Here is an 18,255-nt window from a genome sequence, read left to right as displayed (position 1 = left end):
TACAAGCTACAGCTTGGACAAACCTTGAAAACAGTAAGAGGAAGGAGCCAGTCACAAAAGACAACACATTACATGACTCAATTCATATGAAAGTCCAGAATAAGAAAATCTGTAGACACACAAATCGATTAGTGCTGCTTATGGTTGAGGGTTGGGGGCCAGGTAGGGAATAAGGGATGATAGCTAAGGGACACTGGGTTATTTTTTGAAGTAATGACAATTACTATAATTAACTGTGGTTGCACATATCTGTGAATATACTAAAAAGTACTGAATTGTACATTTGAAAGAAGTGAATGGGATGGTACCTGAATTATATCTCAATAAAGCTGTGTAAAAAAATTAAAAACCCTAAAGCAGAATATACATTCTTTTCAAGTGCACACGGTAGATTCTCTAGGATAGACCACATATTAGGACACAAAACGAGTCTCAATAAATTTAAGAAGATTGAAATCATACCAAGCATCTTCTCTGACCACAATGGCATGAAACTAGAAATTAACTACAATAGAAAAACTGAAAATCATTCAAACATTTAGAGGCTAAATAGCATGTTATTAAATAACAAATGGGTTAACAACAAGATCAAGGAAGAAATAAAAAATTTTCTTGAAACAAATGAAAATGAACATGTAACAACCTCAAATCTATGGGACACAGCAAAAGTAGTCCTAAGAGGGAAGTTCATACCATTACATGCATACCCCAAGAAGCAAGAAAAACTTCAAACAATCTAACCTTTCACCTAAAAGAACTAGAAAAAGAACAAAGTCCAGAGGAAGTAGAAGGAAGAAAATAATAAAGATCAGAGCAGAAATGACATAGAGGCAAAAAAAAAATATGAAAGATCAACAAAACCAAGAACTGGTTCTTTGAAAAGGTAAGCAAGATTGATGAACCTTTAGCCAGACTCATCATGAAAAAACGAGAGGACCCAAATAAATAAAATTAGAAACAAAATAGAAGTAACAACTGACCTCATAGAAATAAAAGATTCGTAAGAAAACACTATGAAGTACAATATATACTAAAAAAAAAATAAAAAAAAATAAATAAAAGGACAACCTGGGCAAAATGGATAAATTCCTAGAAATATACAATCTTCCAAAACTGAAACGGGAAGAATCAGAAAACCTGAGCAGACTGATGATAACAAATGAAATTAAAACAGTTATCAAAAACTTCCAGCAAATAAAAGTCCTGGGCCGGATGATTTCAAAGGCGAAGTTTACCCAACATTCAGAAAAGAACCAACACCTATCCTTCTCAAACTATTCCAAAAATTTCAAGAGGAGGGAAGACAAGCAAGTTCATTTTACTAAAAAAGAAGGAAACCTTACCTTTTGTGACAGCACGGATGGACCTGGAGATTATTATGTGAAGTGCAATATGCCAGGCAGAGAAAGACATATGATCTCACTTATATGTGGAACCTAATGAACACAATAAACTGAGAACATAGAAACAGAGGCAGGGTCACAGGGAACAGATGGACAGGTGTCAGAGGGAAGTGGGAAGAGGGGACAGGAAAGAAGAAGAAAGGATTAGCCAAAATCATACATGTATAACACATACATACAGACAACAGGGTAGCCATGGAGGGGGGGGAAGAGGGAGAAACAAGGGTGAAAGACTTTGCATGGGGCATGGGTGGCATGATGCGGTGTGTAGAGGGTTTCTTATTGAGTGGGACACTTGAAACCATGTCAACACAATAAATTTTTTTAAATTAAAAAACCCCTACAATCTGTATAAAAATATTCTTAAAATAATTCATAAATAAAGGAATGTAAATCAAAACGGTGAGACTTTATTAATATCTGATTGGCAAATATTAAAATGTTTGGCATTACCCAGCACTGACAAGGCTATAGGAAACAGGCCCTTTTAGTACTGCTAGTGGGAGTAAAGTGGCATAAAGTTCTTAGAAGAAAATTTAGCAATATGTCACCAGTTAAAATATATACATCAGTGACACTACTACTACTAGAAAAGAGCACCAAAGGCGCCCTTGCAGAATCATACCAAGACTGACCAGGAAGGATGCTTACTGTAGCACTGCCTGAAACAGAAAGACTGCAAATAACCTAAATGTCCACCAACAGGGAACTGGGTGAATGAGCTATGCCATCTGTACTGTGGAGTACCACACAGCCATTCGGAAGAAGCGGGTGTGAAACTATGTAGAGAACAGTGCTTAGCATTATCCATTTATGTTAATAAAAAGCATACATACTATATATGGGTTATGTTATATTATTTTTTGGAAGGATGTATGTGAAACTGGTAACCATTCCTGGCTTGAGACACTGTATGAATGGTTGTACCACCAAGTAAGATAAGAAATACAACAGCAGATCTTCAGGTGAAAATAAGGCGTCTGGCTTTTCACTGTTAATGTACATTTGGAAAAAGGGCTGGTGGAGCTCAATGGACAAAGAAAGACTGGTATTATGCATGTTATATTTTCACATACATATTGTTTAGACTGGTTTTTTTTGTCGTGTACATGCATTAGTTTTATTTTATAATAAATTTTAAGCAAAACTACACATTAAAAAACACACAGACAAGCAAAAAAAAAAATGGATAGCCAAAAAGTTAACATCTGATACCAATAACTGGTTAACTCTAACCAGTACATCCAAGTCTCTTAAGAACCTTTTTTTAGAAATTAAATGTAATGGGGTGACAATGATCAATAAGAGTAAATTGGTTTTAGGTGAACATCTCCATGTCATATGAACTATTGACTGCACTGTGTGCCTATCACTCAAAGTCAAATCATTTTCAGTCACCATGTATTTGTCCCCCCATGTACTCCTCCCCCCGTAACCACTTTAGTTTTATATATATCCATGAGTCTCAGTTTTCTATCCCACCTATGTGTGAAGTCATATAGTTCTTATATTTTTTGGATTTACTTATTTCACTTAGTATAATGCTCGCAAGGTCCATCCATGTTGTCATAAATGGCAGTATCATTTCTTAGGCTGAGTAGTATTCCATTGCATATATGTAGCACATCTTCATTATCCAATCTTCTATCGAGGGATGCTTTGATTGCTTCCATTCCTTGGCCACCGTGAATAATTCTGCGATGAACGTCGGGGTGTATGTGTCTTTACGTAGCAATGTTTTTGAGTGTTGGGGGTATATACCCAGTAGAGGGATTGCTGGGTCATACGGCAGTTCTATTCTTAATTTTTTGAGGTACCACCATACTTTCTTCTGTAGTGGTTGTACCAATTTACATTCCCGCCAGCAGTGAATGAAGGTTCCTTTGTCTCCAGAGCCTCTCCAACACTTATTACTTGTCTTGTTGATAAGAGCCAATCTAACAGGAGTGAGGTAGTTTTGATTTGCATTTCTCTAATAGCTAGCATGGATGAGCATCTTTTCATACATCTGTTGGCCATTTGTACGTCTTAGTGGGAGAAGTGTCTGTAAAGTCCTCTCCCTGTTTTATAGTTGGACTGTTTGCTTATTTGTTGCTGAGCCTTGTGAGTTCTTTATATACATATTTTGGGTAGTAACCCCTTATCAGAGATATTATTTGTGAATATCATCTCCAATTTGGTTGGCGACCTTTTTGTTTTGTTGTTGGTTTCAAGAACTTTATAAATGTAGGAAAGTTACTCATTAGAAATCTTTACGTATTACTCAACATGATGGAGTAAGTCTGAATTTTAGTCTGAAAGAAGTCACAGGAGTCCAGAGTTAGCCTGCCAGCCTTCTGTGAAAAAGGAGTATTTAATGGAAAAGATAAAAAAAGAAGTGCCATGTATTCAACCTAGGTGAGGGACTTAATTCTCCTACTCAAACTGGAATGCAGATTCAACGAGGACCTACTGTGCACCCAATATGTGCTCCCTTCACAGGCTTTACCGAAGAAAAGAGGAACCAGGAGCAAGTGGTTATGTTTCACCAAGCACACCATCTTTTGTTTCGCCGGTTTTTGATAAAAATAGACCATTAAAAATGCTTCAAACTTTTCTTTTTCTCTTATTTCTATTGCTGTTTGTACTTTTCAGTATTTCTGGGATTCTTGCATGTTTTCTCAGTCCACGTATTTCCCACATTGCTTCTCTCTCCTACCCCGGTTCCCACCTCCTCTCCCTGCTCACTCCCACAAACCCAAGCCAACATTCACAGTTTCCTGGGTTACCAGAACTCATTCAACAGGCTGGTTACTCAGCCCCATATTTCTAACCCTTAAAATGATTTAAAATATTAAATGTTCTCTTTTATAGTTCACACCATAAAAAAGTACAGCAGCAGTTCTTTATTTATTATTATTATTTATTTATTTTTTTTACAGAGACAGAGAGTGAGTCAGAGAGAGGGACAGACAGACAGGAATGGAGAGAGATGAGAAGCATCAATCATTAGTTTTTCATTGCGCGTTGCAGCACCTTAGTTGTTCATTGATTGCTTTCTCATATGTGCCTTGACCTTGGGCCTTCAGCAGACCGAGTAACCCCTTGTTGGACCCAGTGACCTTGGGTTCAAGCTGGTGAGCTTTTGCTCAAATCAGATGAGCCCGAGCTCAAGTTGGCGACCTCGAGGTATCGAACCTGGGTCCTCTGCATCCCAGTTCGACGCTCTATCCACTGCGCCACCGCCTGGTCAGGCAAGCAGCAGCAGTTCTTGGTCTGACTTGGAAGCATTTCACCGGGCTAATAATAACAACTTTAGAATCGAGGTATGCTTCAGGAAGGAAAAACCAGGGCAGTCCGTGTTATTACACCTGCTGGCCTGGGAATGCAGAGAGTATGCAGGTACAAAGTGGCTTAGAATCGCTACAGCACTTTAATGCTTTCAGAGCTACATTCCTCATCCAATAAAGAAAAAAAAAAGAGACCCAGAGAAGTCAATGAAGATGCCAGAATCCAATTTCCAGCCTTCTCTTCTGGAGCCTGTTGTACTATGTTTCTGATGTTTCAAAATATAAATCTTGTATCTTAAATACTGTATGTGTTTCCTAATTTCCTATATGTAATAGCTTAACTGCAGTATAGACCCATCAGTGCGCAATAGCCAGTGTCTTATATCTGTGCCTGAGCTCCTCGGACACAAGAGGCTCAGTCCAGTTTCAATCATTCCTCTGCCTGCAATGCTCTTCCTTCCAGTATCTCCAGGGCTGGCTCTTTCCTGTGAGTCAGGTCGCAGCTCAGATGTCCCACCTCAGAGAGGTCGTTCCTACCACAAATCAGAAAGAGCCCTTCCCCAGCAATTCTCTACCACATGTTTATATATATAATATATATTATATATATAATCAAATATATATAATCATGTTTATTTTTTTAATCACAATTCCAAACTATCTTCTTTAGTTGTTGCACCCCCAATAGTCTCTTATCTCCCCACCTGGATATAAACTTCACGAGAGCAGGGACTTATCCGTCTTACTTACTGCTACATGCCTATACCTAAAACAGTGACTATCAGAGTGGGCAGTCAAAAAAAAAAAATCTGTTCACTAAATAAGAGACATAATACTGCATGATATTCCTACTCCACATTCCTTGAAACAACATCTCATAATGTAAAAATTTACCAACAACTTTCACAGCAGTCTCAAAAACATGAGTTGAACATAATCAAGTCTTTGAGGAGCTGAAGTAGTTAAGTACAAGCAAATTCTTCATAGTAGTTAGGGAAGCTTCTTTCCTGTATCAAATCTCTAGTTAAAAACAAGTATTATACAGATGGCCAATAGGCAGATGAAAAAATGTTCAGCATCACTAATCATTAGAGAAATGCAAATTAAAACCACAATGAGATATCACCTCACACCAGTCAGAATGGCGCTCATTAACAAAATAACACATGATAGGTGCTGGTGAGGATGTGGAGGAAAGGGAACCCTCCTGCACTGCTAGTGGGAATGCAGACTGGTGCAGCCACTGTGGAAAACAGTATGGAGAGTCCTAAAAAAATTAAAAATGGAACTGCCTTTTGACCCGGCCATCCCATTTTTAGGAATATATCCCAAGAACACCATAGCACTGTTTCAAAAGAAGAAATGCACCCCCATGTTTATGGCAGCATTGTTTACAATAGCCAAGATCTGGAAACAGCCCCAAGTGTCCATCAGTGGATGCGTGGATTAAAAAGTGGTGGTACATATACACAATGGAACACTATGGGGCCATGAAAAAGGAAATCTTACCTTTTGGTACAACATGGATGGACCTGGAAACTATTATATAAGTTAAGTGAAATAAGATAATTTAGAACAGCTTATTTAGATAATTCTGTCTTTCAGTTCTTTCAAGTGGAAAGAATTAATCATATAATTTATATAATTCATTAATTATATGAATAATTTTATATCCCATACTGTCTTATTCTACTTCTTTTGGGCAAAATGTTTTGTGTATGAATGAAATATTAGATGGAAACTTCCTGCTACTTTGTAAGCTGCTATAACACAGGAGCCAGTTAGCCTGACAGGTTGCTTTAGATGCAGATGGTGACAGAGATAGAGAGAGATAGATAAACAGAAGGACATTGAGATATTGATATTTGTTTTGTTTTCTTCCTGCTACTTTGTAAGCTGCTATAACACAGGAGCCAGTTAGCCTGACAGGTTGCTTTAGATGCAGATGGTGACAGAGATAGAGAGAGATAGATAAACAGAAGGACATTGAGATATTGATATTTGTTTTGTTTTTCTATTGATTTAAATTTATTGTGTTTACAGATTCAAGTGTCCCACCAAATACATCCCCCACCCCCGTGTTCCCCTCAACATCCCCCTTGTCCCCCTCTCCTCAGTGCCCTCCCCCTTCGCTCCAGGATTTGCTTTTCTGCTCTCTATAATGCTGTGTTATGTGTATATAATTTCACCAATCTCTTTCCCTTCTCTGATCCCATCCTCTCATCCCCTTTCCCTCTGGTCCCTTTGATCCCACCTCTGTCTCTATTCCGTTCCTCAGTTCATATTGTTCATTGAATTCCTCAAATGAGTGAGGTCATATGATATTTTTCTTTCTCTGCCTGGCTTATTTCACTTAACTTAATAAGTTAAGTGAAAATTTCCACTGCACCCTCTGCAGAAAGCTAAGGCCAACTCACATTCATCTGCTTAAATTTGCTCTGGTCCTACCATGCCTATGGAGAAAACCAACCATACACAAGTAGCCCAAGTATCTGAAGCTAAGATGGGTTACCAAGCCAAAGGCAATCATGTACAGATGGAACACTGAGGGAGATCAACTGCTTTGAAACTGGCTTGGGACAAATCACACCCAAGAAAGGAGCTTCAAACTGGATGGCAGTACTCTGAACCCCTCAGATACTTCTTTTTAGGGAAGTATCAGAGCTAAGTAAATCAGAAGGCTGTATCCTGAATGATAGTGAGCTGTTGTTCTGGCTCGTGATGAGACCTGCTGTCCATCTGAACCATGTCACATTCCCTTGTATCCTTGCCCAAACTCTTGTTACTAAAAATCATCTAAGTATGTGTCTTCCTTGCATGACAAAGAATAAATTCATCCTTTGACAAACCCTAAACTATAAACCCTCTAATTACACATGAAACAAAAAATTATTTTCTCCATAATCTGAAAACATCAACATGTTCCTGCAGAAGAGAATGTCAAAAAGTAAGACTGTCATCAAATACCGATTAGGGCATTTGAAAAATAAAAGAACCGTTACATATAATTCAGTGGTACAATTGGGAAGTAACCTTAATTCCTGTTTCTTTGACCTCAAATATTTATCTTACACTAAAACAAAGAGAAAAAAAAAAAATACCTCAGCTATCATAATGAATAAAAGTAGAGCATGGACCAGTCAGGTCTGCAAAATGTATACAATGGCTCCTTGTTAAGTCAGCAATTACAAAATATGTGTTTGGTTCTATACTTCAGTTCAACCAACATGTGTGCATATCTGCTATGTACCCGGCAAGAGTGAGGGGCTAGGATGAACAAATTATAGACGCCTCTGTCAAGGAACTTAGATAGAGACTAAAAAACATACAAAATATTTTATTCAAGAAAAGATTTATTGAACCCAATGTGGTGCGCCCTAAAAAAGTGACAGGCATCTGATGTGGTCAGTAATATCGCTAGCAGTCTCCACTTTTTCCTGGAATACACATCATACAGGAGTTTGACAAAGATGCTATCCTTTTGGGATTGCTGTCAAATAAACTGGGCTAAACAAATAGTACCCAATAAATTGGTAAACACTATGTTCAAAAAGACAATGTTTCAACAATTAGAAGCAGCCATGTTACTAAAAAAGACAATATTAAGCATCATGTCCTATAAAAACTCAACATGTTACATAAGGGTTTTCAAAAAGGATAAGAGAAATATAACAGTTATGAGAAGTGTTACATATGGAACAGTAAGAATTATTTATAATACCTATATTATCTGGTCTCTTTAGGGGGAAAAAATGGAGGCAGTGTTTTCTTTTTTGCTCAATAAATTTCCCTGCACTGGAAAGGGCATTTGAAATCATCCCACTGACTCCGGAGCTGTTCTCAAAGTACTGCGTTGATCTTTAAAACTTGTTCACAGCTAATGTCAGCAGGGGTATATCTTGGCTGAAAAGTGTAAGGCCATACCACAGTTTCAGGATGTTCAGCAGTACAGAATCAGACTTAATAAAAGTCAACAGGAAAAGACACCTAAAAATTTAATAAAATATTTTAAGAAAACCCTCCCACATTGCCCAACAATGATCATTATTACACTTTGTAATCTATCTAGTCTTCCCCCCAATAAAAATTTTTCTGCAGAACTACTAAAACTAAAATAAAAGTATATACTGACTTTGTTCAGCCAGCAACCAGTATGAAAAAGACGTAGATAATGAGAAGCACAGAGGTAAACTAAGAATATGAACCATGTGGAGTGCTGTGATATCCATGAAAACCGAAACTCCAAAAGCTGCATAATAGTGTGAATGTACCTAATGCCACTGAATTTTACACTTAAAAATGACTATTATAGGTCCTGGCCAGTTGGCTCAGTGGTAGAGTGTCGGCCTGGTGTGTGGAAATCCTGAGTTCAATTCCTGGCCAGGGCACACAAGGAGAAGTGCCCATCTGCTTCTCCACCCTTTACCCTCCCTTTCTATCTCTCTCTTCCCCTCCCGCAGCCAAGGCTCCATTGGAGCAAAGGTGGCCCAGGCTCTAAGGATGGCTCCATGGTCTCTGCCTCAGGTGCTAGAATGGCTCCAGTTGCAATGGAGCAACACTTCAGATGGGCAGAGCATTGTCCCCTGGTGGGCTTGCCGCATGGATCCCGGTCAGACGCATGCAGGAGTCTGTTTCTCTGCTTCCCTGCTTCTCACTTCAGAAAAATACAAAAAAAAGAAAGAAAAAAGACTTTTATAGCCTGATCAGGCGGTGGAGCCATGGATGGAACACTGGCCGGGATGCAGAGGACCCAGGTTGCCAGCTTGAGTGCACGTACGCTCATTCAGCTTCAGTGTGGGGTCACAGACACGACCTCATGGTCACTAGCTTTAGCCCAAGGGTCCCTGGCTTGAGCAAGGGGCGCTCATTCTGCTGGAGTACCCCCCCTCAGTCAAGGCACATATGAGAAAGCAATCAATGAACAACGAAGGTGTTGCAACAAGGAATTGATGCTTCTCATCTCTCCCTTCCTGCTTGTCTGTCCCTCTCTCTCTGTCACTAAAAAGAAAAAAAAAAGATTATAAATATTGTTATATATAAAAACAAAATAAAATAACAACCCCCCCCCCAAACAAACTTCAAGAAGCCAGAAGGCTTGGTCCACTTTGTATCCTCAGTATCTAGAACATGTCAGCACATTAGAGACACTCAAAAAATATTTACTGAATTAATGTGAGAAAATAGGCCTAGTGGTAGGATACATGTACCTTTTTTCTAGTTTCTACCTCAGTCAACTCTGAAGAATAAGGATAATAAAAAAAATACCTAAATATTTACAAGAAACACACCCTGGTCCTGGCTGGTAGTGTAGTGGACAGAGCATCCTCCTGGAGCACCGAGGTCACGGTTCAATCCCGGGGTTGCTGGCTCCATCTCAAGGGCACTAGTTTGAGCCCCAATCAGGGCATGTATTAGAGGCAAGCAATAGGTGCACAACCAAGTGGAACAAATTAATGCTTCTCTCCCTCTCTCTTTCTCTTCCTCTCTCTCAAATCAAAGGGGGTTGGGGGATACGCCATGATGGTTAACCTGTGATATTTACAACATCAACCTGGTTCCTATATCTTTCCATGCTAGTGAACTCAGAATTCTAAGGAAGAAATTCATTTGTACCAAACTAAAAGCAAAGGGAAAATGTCTCTACAACAGTTTCAACAGAGAAGTGAGACTCAGGCAAGGGGGTGTTTTGTTTTGTTTTGTTTTTTTAGGGAGAGGAGGGGAGGCTGAGACAGACTCCCGCATGTGCCCCGACGGGATCCACCCGGCAAGCCCACTAAGGGGCGATGCTCTCTCTGTCCATCTGGAGCGTTGCTCCGTCGCAACCAGAGCCATTTTTTAGCTCCTAAGGCCAAGGCCATGGAGCCATCCTCAGGGCCCGAGGTCAAGTCGCTATAATTGAGCCATGGCTGCAGGAGGGGAGAAGAGAGAGAAAAAAGTGAGGGGGAAAGGGGTGGAGAAAATGGACACCTCTCCTGTGTGCTCTGACCGGGAATCAAACCCGGGACATCCACACGCTGGGCCAACGCTCTACCACTGAGCCAACTGGCCAGGGCTGGGTGAGTTTTGATGGTTGAAATGTAAACAGGGTCTACTTAAGTCTGCCAAGGCAAACCTGACCAGATTAAAGTGACTTGTTTCACCAGCAAGACCAGGAGACTTACTGCGTGTTTACATTTCATATCTACAGGCAGAGTGCAAAAACCTTCATACCTAAATATGTGACTCAAAACACAGTATGAAATCATAATATGCTTTCAGTGTTTAGAATTCATTCACATCTTTGCTAGACTGAGACAGACTATTCACCCAGTAGACTATCACTTATTGATTTCTACTAAAGGCAGCCCTTGAGGTAGGATTTTGGGATTGACGAATAAATGATCATTAAAACATGTCAGTATACCAGCTTTCATGTACTTCCCTGTATGACATTACTTTACCTATTCCAGACAGAAGAACAGACATTTAATATTTAACTAAGAAGACTGGCGATATATTGTGATGGTGCTGTGAGCAGGGTATATTATTCCATATTAGTTCTAAGTTCCTCTTTTGCCATTGTTGCTATGAAACACACTGTCAGTAAATCTGGAACTGTAGTATTGGTTTTTCATGAAGAAAACATACAGCTTATGTAACAAACACATAGTACTTACTATGTGCCAGGCACTGACTAATTATATAACAGCTTTGCCAAAGTTTTTCACCCAGGAGGACATAGTGACTGATGAAAGAGAAACTGATTTCTGCTACTATAACCCTGCTCTTCTCAATGGAGTGAACCATTATGCTAGCCCTGCCCCCTTTAAAAAAATTTTTTAAATTTATTTATTCATTTTAGAGGAGATAGAGAGAGGGGTTGGGGAGGAGCAGGAAGCATCAACTCCCATATGTGCCCTGACCGGGCAAGCCCAGGGTTTAGAACCTGCGACCTCAGTGTTCCAGGTGGATGCTGGATCCACTGCACCACCACAGGTCAGGTTAGCCCCCCCTTTTAGATTTTATTTATTGATTTTAGAGAGAGAGGCAAGAGAGAGAAAGGCAGGGAGAGGACGGGGAGGCATCAACTCATAGTTGCTTCTCATATATGTCTTGACTAGGCAAGCCCAGGGTTTTGAACTGGCAGTCTCAGCGTTCCAGGTCAATGCTCTATCCACTGCACCACCACAGATCAAGCCTAGGGGCCCTTTCTATTCATAGGTGTCCCTAGTCAGAGATCGGCAAACTCATTAGTCAACAGAGTCAAATATCAACAGTACAACGATTGAAATTTCTTCTGAGAGCCAAATTTTTAAAACTTAAACTATATAGGTAGGTACATTCCTTATCGAGGTAGTGCCCGCAAGTGGTATTTTGTGGAAGAGCCACACTCAAAGGAGCCAAAAAGCCGCATGTGGCTTGGGAGCCGCGGTTTGCCGACCACTACCCTAGGTCTTGCACCATCAACACCCCTAACTTCATACAATGTAGAGAAGATAAATTCACTTTTAACTGGAAGCCTTTTCAGTATAACTCATAATTGTTCACTTTCACCTTAAAGATTTGGAAAAGGTTTAGAAGAACTCTATAGCCCAGCTAAGCAATTTTTCAGTTGGTTTATTCACCCTGGGTCTTAGTAAAACAGAAGATTAAATATATATACCACATGGGAAGAGAGCAAGTATATTATTGTATACTTTTCACAAAGATAGCCAACCTCCACAGAAAACTCTCAGAGTATAAAGAAAGGTAAGCAATAAAGTTTAAAGGACCTATGTTTTACTGCATGTGCAAATTCCTTCCTTTTAATGGAATTATAATCTATAAAAGGATCAGGTGTGCAGATTAAACTTGAAAACGATCAAGGTCAGTAGACTATCCAGCTATATCTACAGTAGGTATCAAACAAATTCCAGGGTTATGAAAAGCTCAATACACGCCAACTCTGCTGGGGAGCATGTAACTTAAATTCGCTTATCTGACCTCCCGACAAGTCTGAGACAGGAATATTGTTTTGTAGTGACAGGAACTGAAGCCTGGAGAAGGCCACCTAGCTAGTAAGTGACAGAGTCTGGATTTGGACCAGGCTGTTTAATTCCAAAGCCTGTACGCGTGTGTGCCAAAATGGAACTGTTGATTTTCTACTATAAACCTGCTCTCCCCCAGTCTTCTCAGCTGGTGCATTAACAGATATTCAAACCCTAAACCACAAGGCCATCCTTTGATTCCTCCCTGTTCCTCACTCCACCATCCAATCCATTAGTAAGTGACTCCAGTTCTACCCTCTGAATAGATCTAGAATCCATCCCCTCATCTCCACTATCACATGCCTTATTCATTTGTCTGGATTCTTGCAAGAATCTCCTTTTTGTGTGTTCTGGCTATTGTCACTCTTATGAGGATTAATTTTCTGGTAACCTATTTTTAAAAATATTTTTGCTTGAGAAAGAAGAATCTTTCCAGCTTTACCAACTTTTCTCCTTTTTTCAATAAATACGTATAAAGTACCTGCTGTGGGTAGGCACACTGTTTCTGTGTCATAAGAGACAATGTCATGGACAACATTAAATCAAGAAGGCCAACTCATGCCTTAATTGATATACCAAATATTTAATTGAATAAAGCACTAAATGGAAAAAAAAAAGTTAAATTCATGAAGTGGCATAAACTCACTATGGATTTATTCCATATCCTAATTGGAGACCTATTATAGTGGCTTTCAAAGCCTGTGACTCACGTTAGAAAGTCCCTTTTATTTGGAGTGTCTTGTCCCCCCAACACCTCCCCAATTCTCAGCTGTCTGAGAATAGTTTAACTATGGCTTGCCTGAGATTTGACAGATCTAATCAAAAGAGATGAAATCTCCATTTCCTGGCTACCTATTTGAACTCTTAAATACAGCATTTTGGAAGCCACCTTAATCCCTGGACTTTTCCATTAACGAGTCAATCAAGTCCCTTCCTTCCCCTAAGGTTGTTCAAAGTAGATTTCTGTCACTTGCCAGAGTCCTCAGTAATAGCCTCTCCCTCCTCCCCTCCCTTATGTCGTTCATTGCACTACCATAATCTATCCTGTTTGCTCACTTGTTCATACTCTCCCCCCCATTCCTCCAAGAATATTTATGAAACTATGCAACAGACTGTGAAAGATATTTTAAAAGAAGAATTTCAATAATGTTTTTATCTTCTCCCACAATAGTCTGTGCAATGGCTGTATTGTGGATTTAAGCATTATCTGCTTGAAGAGCCAATACCAACTAATATGGCAAAATGGCTAACCAAGAGTTTGGATTCTGGTCTTTGAAATCAAACATGTACTGGCTGTTTTACTTAGAAGAAGTTAGGTAACTTCTACGTCTCAGTTACATCTATAAAATGGGGATGATACTGTGAGGATTTGATGGGATGTAGTATGAACCTCAATTAGCATAGTGTGAGGCACCTAGGAAAAACATTTACAAAAATCTGTACAGAGTAGACTGTATATGAAGACTAGGACAATGTCTGCTTGCTTTTTGGAGAAATCCTCTATATTGCCTTCCTTTACCTTAGTTTCAAGGTGACACTATTGTCGGTAGAAATGGATTCCAGTAATGATGGCTGAACATGTAAAAAGGCTTTTTCATATGGTAGGGAATTCATCCCAATTTTTCCAAATATATAGTACTAACCTCTAGTGAGACGTTAAATAATAAGCAGAACAAGCAGTAAATATTAAAATAGGGCAAAAAAATCTGTTATGATGGCAATAGGAAAAAAAGCAAGGACATTCAATTTCTCATTAAAAGGTTTGCTCTCACAAAGTAAGAAATATAAATATTGGTATCAAATTAGCACCAAGATATACTGTTTCATTCCAGATTGTTCACTTTTACAGAATATGTCATAATACTGAAAATATGATGAACATGAATACTGATCCTTTTCTTAAATAATCTCAAAATTAGAGCTGCAAAGCCAGTTTCAAAATGCCCTCTTAATCTGCATAAAACGAATCTAAGGCTATATATACAGCAGGTGGATAGAATATAAATCCATTAAAGACCGGAGTTCCTTAAAGCACCTTATCCTAGTTTACTGATCATAACCCTGACTTCTAAAATAGTTTATAAGTAAAATGTAATTTGCACAGCAAATCCCAATTTCCTGGCCTCATCCAAACAGGGCGTTTTAAAATCCCCAAAGGACCAAGCACCTAAAGGAAAACCCCATTTCCTCAAGAAAAGTCAAAATTATTTTTTGCCTTTACGACGTCGTGGGCTCCCGACGATCATCAGCCGTGGTGATATGGCCGCACAGCTGATACGCGCCCCTGCTGGTTTATGGCACACGAGGAGCAGGAGGCGCCCTTTCCACGGGGGCATAAGCCTTTCCCAAAAGCTCCCAACCAGTCTCATTAGCCCCAAAATCTTAACCTGAAGCGTGTGGAAACCTTGAGACTGTAAATCGTCTTTCTGTTACTACACAATTAGACGGTAAAACGCTGGGGAGACTCCCGAAACGTTCCCCACCGAACGGGTAGACACGTTTCCGCAAGAACCGGTAGACATATTTTCAATCCACCTACTCTTGTGTGCAAAAGGAAGCGTTAGATAAAGAAGGAGTAAGGCTGGAACAATTGACTGAACTCCCGAGAAAGGCTGAAACTAACTGGAGCCCTCCGCCGCAGGCCCGTCCTGAGGCTGGAGCAACAGGTTGAGGCACTCCTCCAGGTTCGCGGTGCCGCCGGCGGGAAAGCCGCGGGGAAGGGCTGGACGATCATCAGTAGGCGGACCCGGGACAAGTGCGCGACCGGTCGGAGCCTCAGTTTCCCCCAGCACCCTCCAGATGCCTCCAGGATGTCCCCGTGCGTTCGGCATAAGGCACAAAACTTTCCTCCCAACCAGATCCCGACTTGGAAACTACCGCTGAGTAGCGCGCCTCCTCTAGGACGCGGCCTGGCGACCCCCGCAGCCACTTACCCGCCGAGTCTTCACCGTCCACAGCGACCCTCAGCAGCGCTAGCACCAGCAGCGCCCCCACGATGAACATGGCCCAGCTACCTCGCGCGCCGAGTCCCATTGTTCTCAGGGCAGGACACGGCGGCCTCGTGGGTCCGCAACCGAGGTGATGGAGGCGCTAGCGAGAGCGGCTGCGCTGCACACCGAGGCTGCTCCGGGTCCCCTCGCGCCGCGCACGCCTCCCCTCCCACTACCTGCCCCGCAACGACCACGCCGGGCGCGGGAGCGGGCCTGAGCGAGCGTCGCACGCCGAGCCTGGCAGTGGGACCGGGCAGGGGCCGGCGGCGCGGGGCGGGGCGGGGCCGGCGTGCGGGGGCGGGGCTTGCGACTCGGCGCCCCGACTCTTCCCCAGGCCTCCCCAATGATGTGCGCCTGACTGCCCAGAACGCTCGAGTAGTTTCCTGTCTCTTCTGAAATGGCAGTTTTGTTTTCTCCAGTAAAAGCGAGCAACGTTGCCTCTCCGGATGCTGAGCACGCCGGGCTTCGCTGGGCCCGGAAGGATGTAGCTTTCGGGTGGTGCGCCGGGGTGAGGGCGGCTAAGAGCGAGTGGGGAAAGTTGAAGGCGAGGGCAGCGAAGCGGGGAAGAAACTCAAGAGTGGATGGCATTCCCTCGGAGGGGTCCTGGGGCGTCAGCGCTGTCCTTTCTTGACCCAGCCTAATTTGGGTGGGGAAGGGAGTCGGCGATGATCGACAAATTACTTGCGTAAATTCATATATAAAAGTCCACGATCTCTATACCCCAAATTGTACCTCATTCTCTTCCACGGGTCCCCTGGGTAAAGATACATTCTATACAAAAAGGTTAGTGGAATGGGCAGGATAGAGTGGAACGGAAGAGTTGGTAGCCTTTCACAGGCAAGTGTAGCCACCAAAGCTGAGGTTGCACAATATAACCTAATCTCTTTTCTCCTTTGGTGTTTGCTGATCCAGTTCAGATAGAATAACGTGTTTTGAATAGTTTTTGGCTAAGGCCTTAAGCGCCTGGAGCCCATTCTATTCACCTGTCTTGACTTGCAATGCTTCTGACATCTGCATCCATCTTGTTTCCGCTTAAGAACTGTGACGTGACCTGTAGCAACCCCTGGCTGATGCAGGAGAAAGACTAAGACTGAATCTTGATTTGGGTGGGAAACCCTCAGCTGAGATGGAGGACAGAAGGATCCAGGGCACTTAAAATCACGGGGAATCCCCCACCTGCAAAGCTCTAAATGTTGCAGGTCTTTGGCATCTGATCTAGATTTTGTGAAACAAAGGCCACATTGCATTTAAATACTCAAAAAATGTGTTGTGAGAAATAGTACTTTCTGATCTCAGGTGAATCTATCAATAGGAGATTCCTCATAGAGATTAACTTGGACAATCTGTCCTAAATTTATAGATTTCCATCAGTTGGTTCAAGCAAACCTGTAAATACTACCGTGCATCCACCATGGGCAAAAAGCAAGCACTGCACATTTAACTTTTGGTTACTCTATTTAATTGGGAATCTGGTTTAGGAATAAATTGGTCTGGTGACTGCTTACCTCTTTGTCCAAGCATTTCACAATCCAGGCTCAACCAGTCTCTCCAGCCTTGGTTTAGCTGCCCATGCACAACGGTGCTTTCTGATTCTTGGTATTTGCATATATTGTTCTCTCCTTCCAAAATGTCGTCCTTCTCTTCCATTCTCTTTGCCAACCCCCATCTAATACTTCCTTTATGGTTCAGTGCATACCTGTCTGGGAATCTGAGGTGGAATGTGAGATGACTGCAGAAGTGAAATGAGGAAGTATGGAAGACAAAATGTTTACTTGACAATTTCTGCTGGGACTGACCTTGATGGAGAAGCACTTAGCTCTTCTCTGCTGTCCAGTTTCTGTACCTCACATATGTGTGGTGTGTCCAGCTTTGCTTTGATAGTAATAGCACAGAACTGTGGGTTGGCCATGTAGTCTGAGGAGAGGCAAAAAGGGCAAAGAACCCTTTTTGCCCTCTTAGAATCTCTTGTGAGAATTCTGGTCTCCCTGGGGAGAAATCTAGCCCCTGTTTTATCTCAGGCTCTGTACCCATTGCTACAGCAACATGTTACTTTGGTGACATAAAATGTTAAAGAAACCAGCATGGAAGCCCTTGGCAGTCCAGCTTTCCCCTATCTTTCCATCCTTGTGACTGGACCCCTCTCTATGACCTCACCAGCTACTCAAAGTTCTGCTAATACACCAGGGCCTTCTATGCCCCCCCCCCCCCATATCTTTGCTCCAGGTGCCTTCTGAGCTCTTCTCCTGGGCCGTTTTATTTTGTCTCTCAAGATTCCCTTCTTAGCCTGACCAGGTGGTGGCACAGTGGATAGAGCGTCGGACTGGGATGCAGAGGACCCAGGTTCGAGATCCCGAGGTCGCCAGCTTGAGTGTGGGCTCATCTGGTTTGAGCAAAAAAAAAAAAAAAAAAGCCCACCGGCTTGAACCCAAGGTCGCTGGCTCCAGCAAGGGGTTAATCGGTCTGCTGAAGGCTCGCAGTCAAGGCACATATGAGAAAGCAATCAATGAACAACTAAGGTATTGCAATGTGCAATGAAAAACTAATGATTGATGCTTCTCATCTCTCTCCATTCCTGTCTGTCTGTCCC

At 41.7% G+C, this 18,255-nt stretch overlaps 1 protein-coding gene across 2 annotated transcripts in view; it reads right to left on the bottom strand.

Annotated features, from left to right (window-relative positions):
• The window catches only part of TMEM123 (transmembrane protein 123), a 43,488-nt gene extending 27,551 nt beyond the window's left edge, over positions 1 to 15,937 (bottom strand). For both annotated transcript variants that reach the window (XR_010727642.1, XM_066247728.1), the window contains exon 1: positions 15,612 to 15,937. Coding sequence is in view for 1 of the 2 variants with exons in the window: in XM_066247728.1 (XP_066103825.1) it covers positions 15,612 to 15,711 (100 nt within the window). In the remaining variant the exon portion in view is untranslated. The remainder of the gene's footprint in view (positions 1 to 15,611) is intronic.
• Between the last annotated feature and the right edge of the window lie 2,318 nt (positions 15,938 to 18,255).

Source organism: Saccopteryx bilineata, chromosome 1 (genome assembly GCF_036850765.1).
Source record: "Saccopteryx bilineata isolate mSacBil1 chromosome 1, mSacBil1_pri_phased_curated, whole genome shotgun sequence".
Taxonomy (NCBI): Eukaryota; Metazoa; Chordata; class Mammalia; order Chiroptera; family Emballonuridae; genus Saccopteryx; species Saccopteryx bilineata.
The sequence above is the reverse complement of the archived record's forward strand: the minus strand, read 5'-3'. Positions and strand labels throughout refer to the sequence as shown.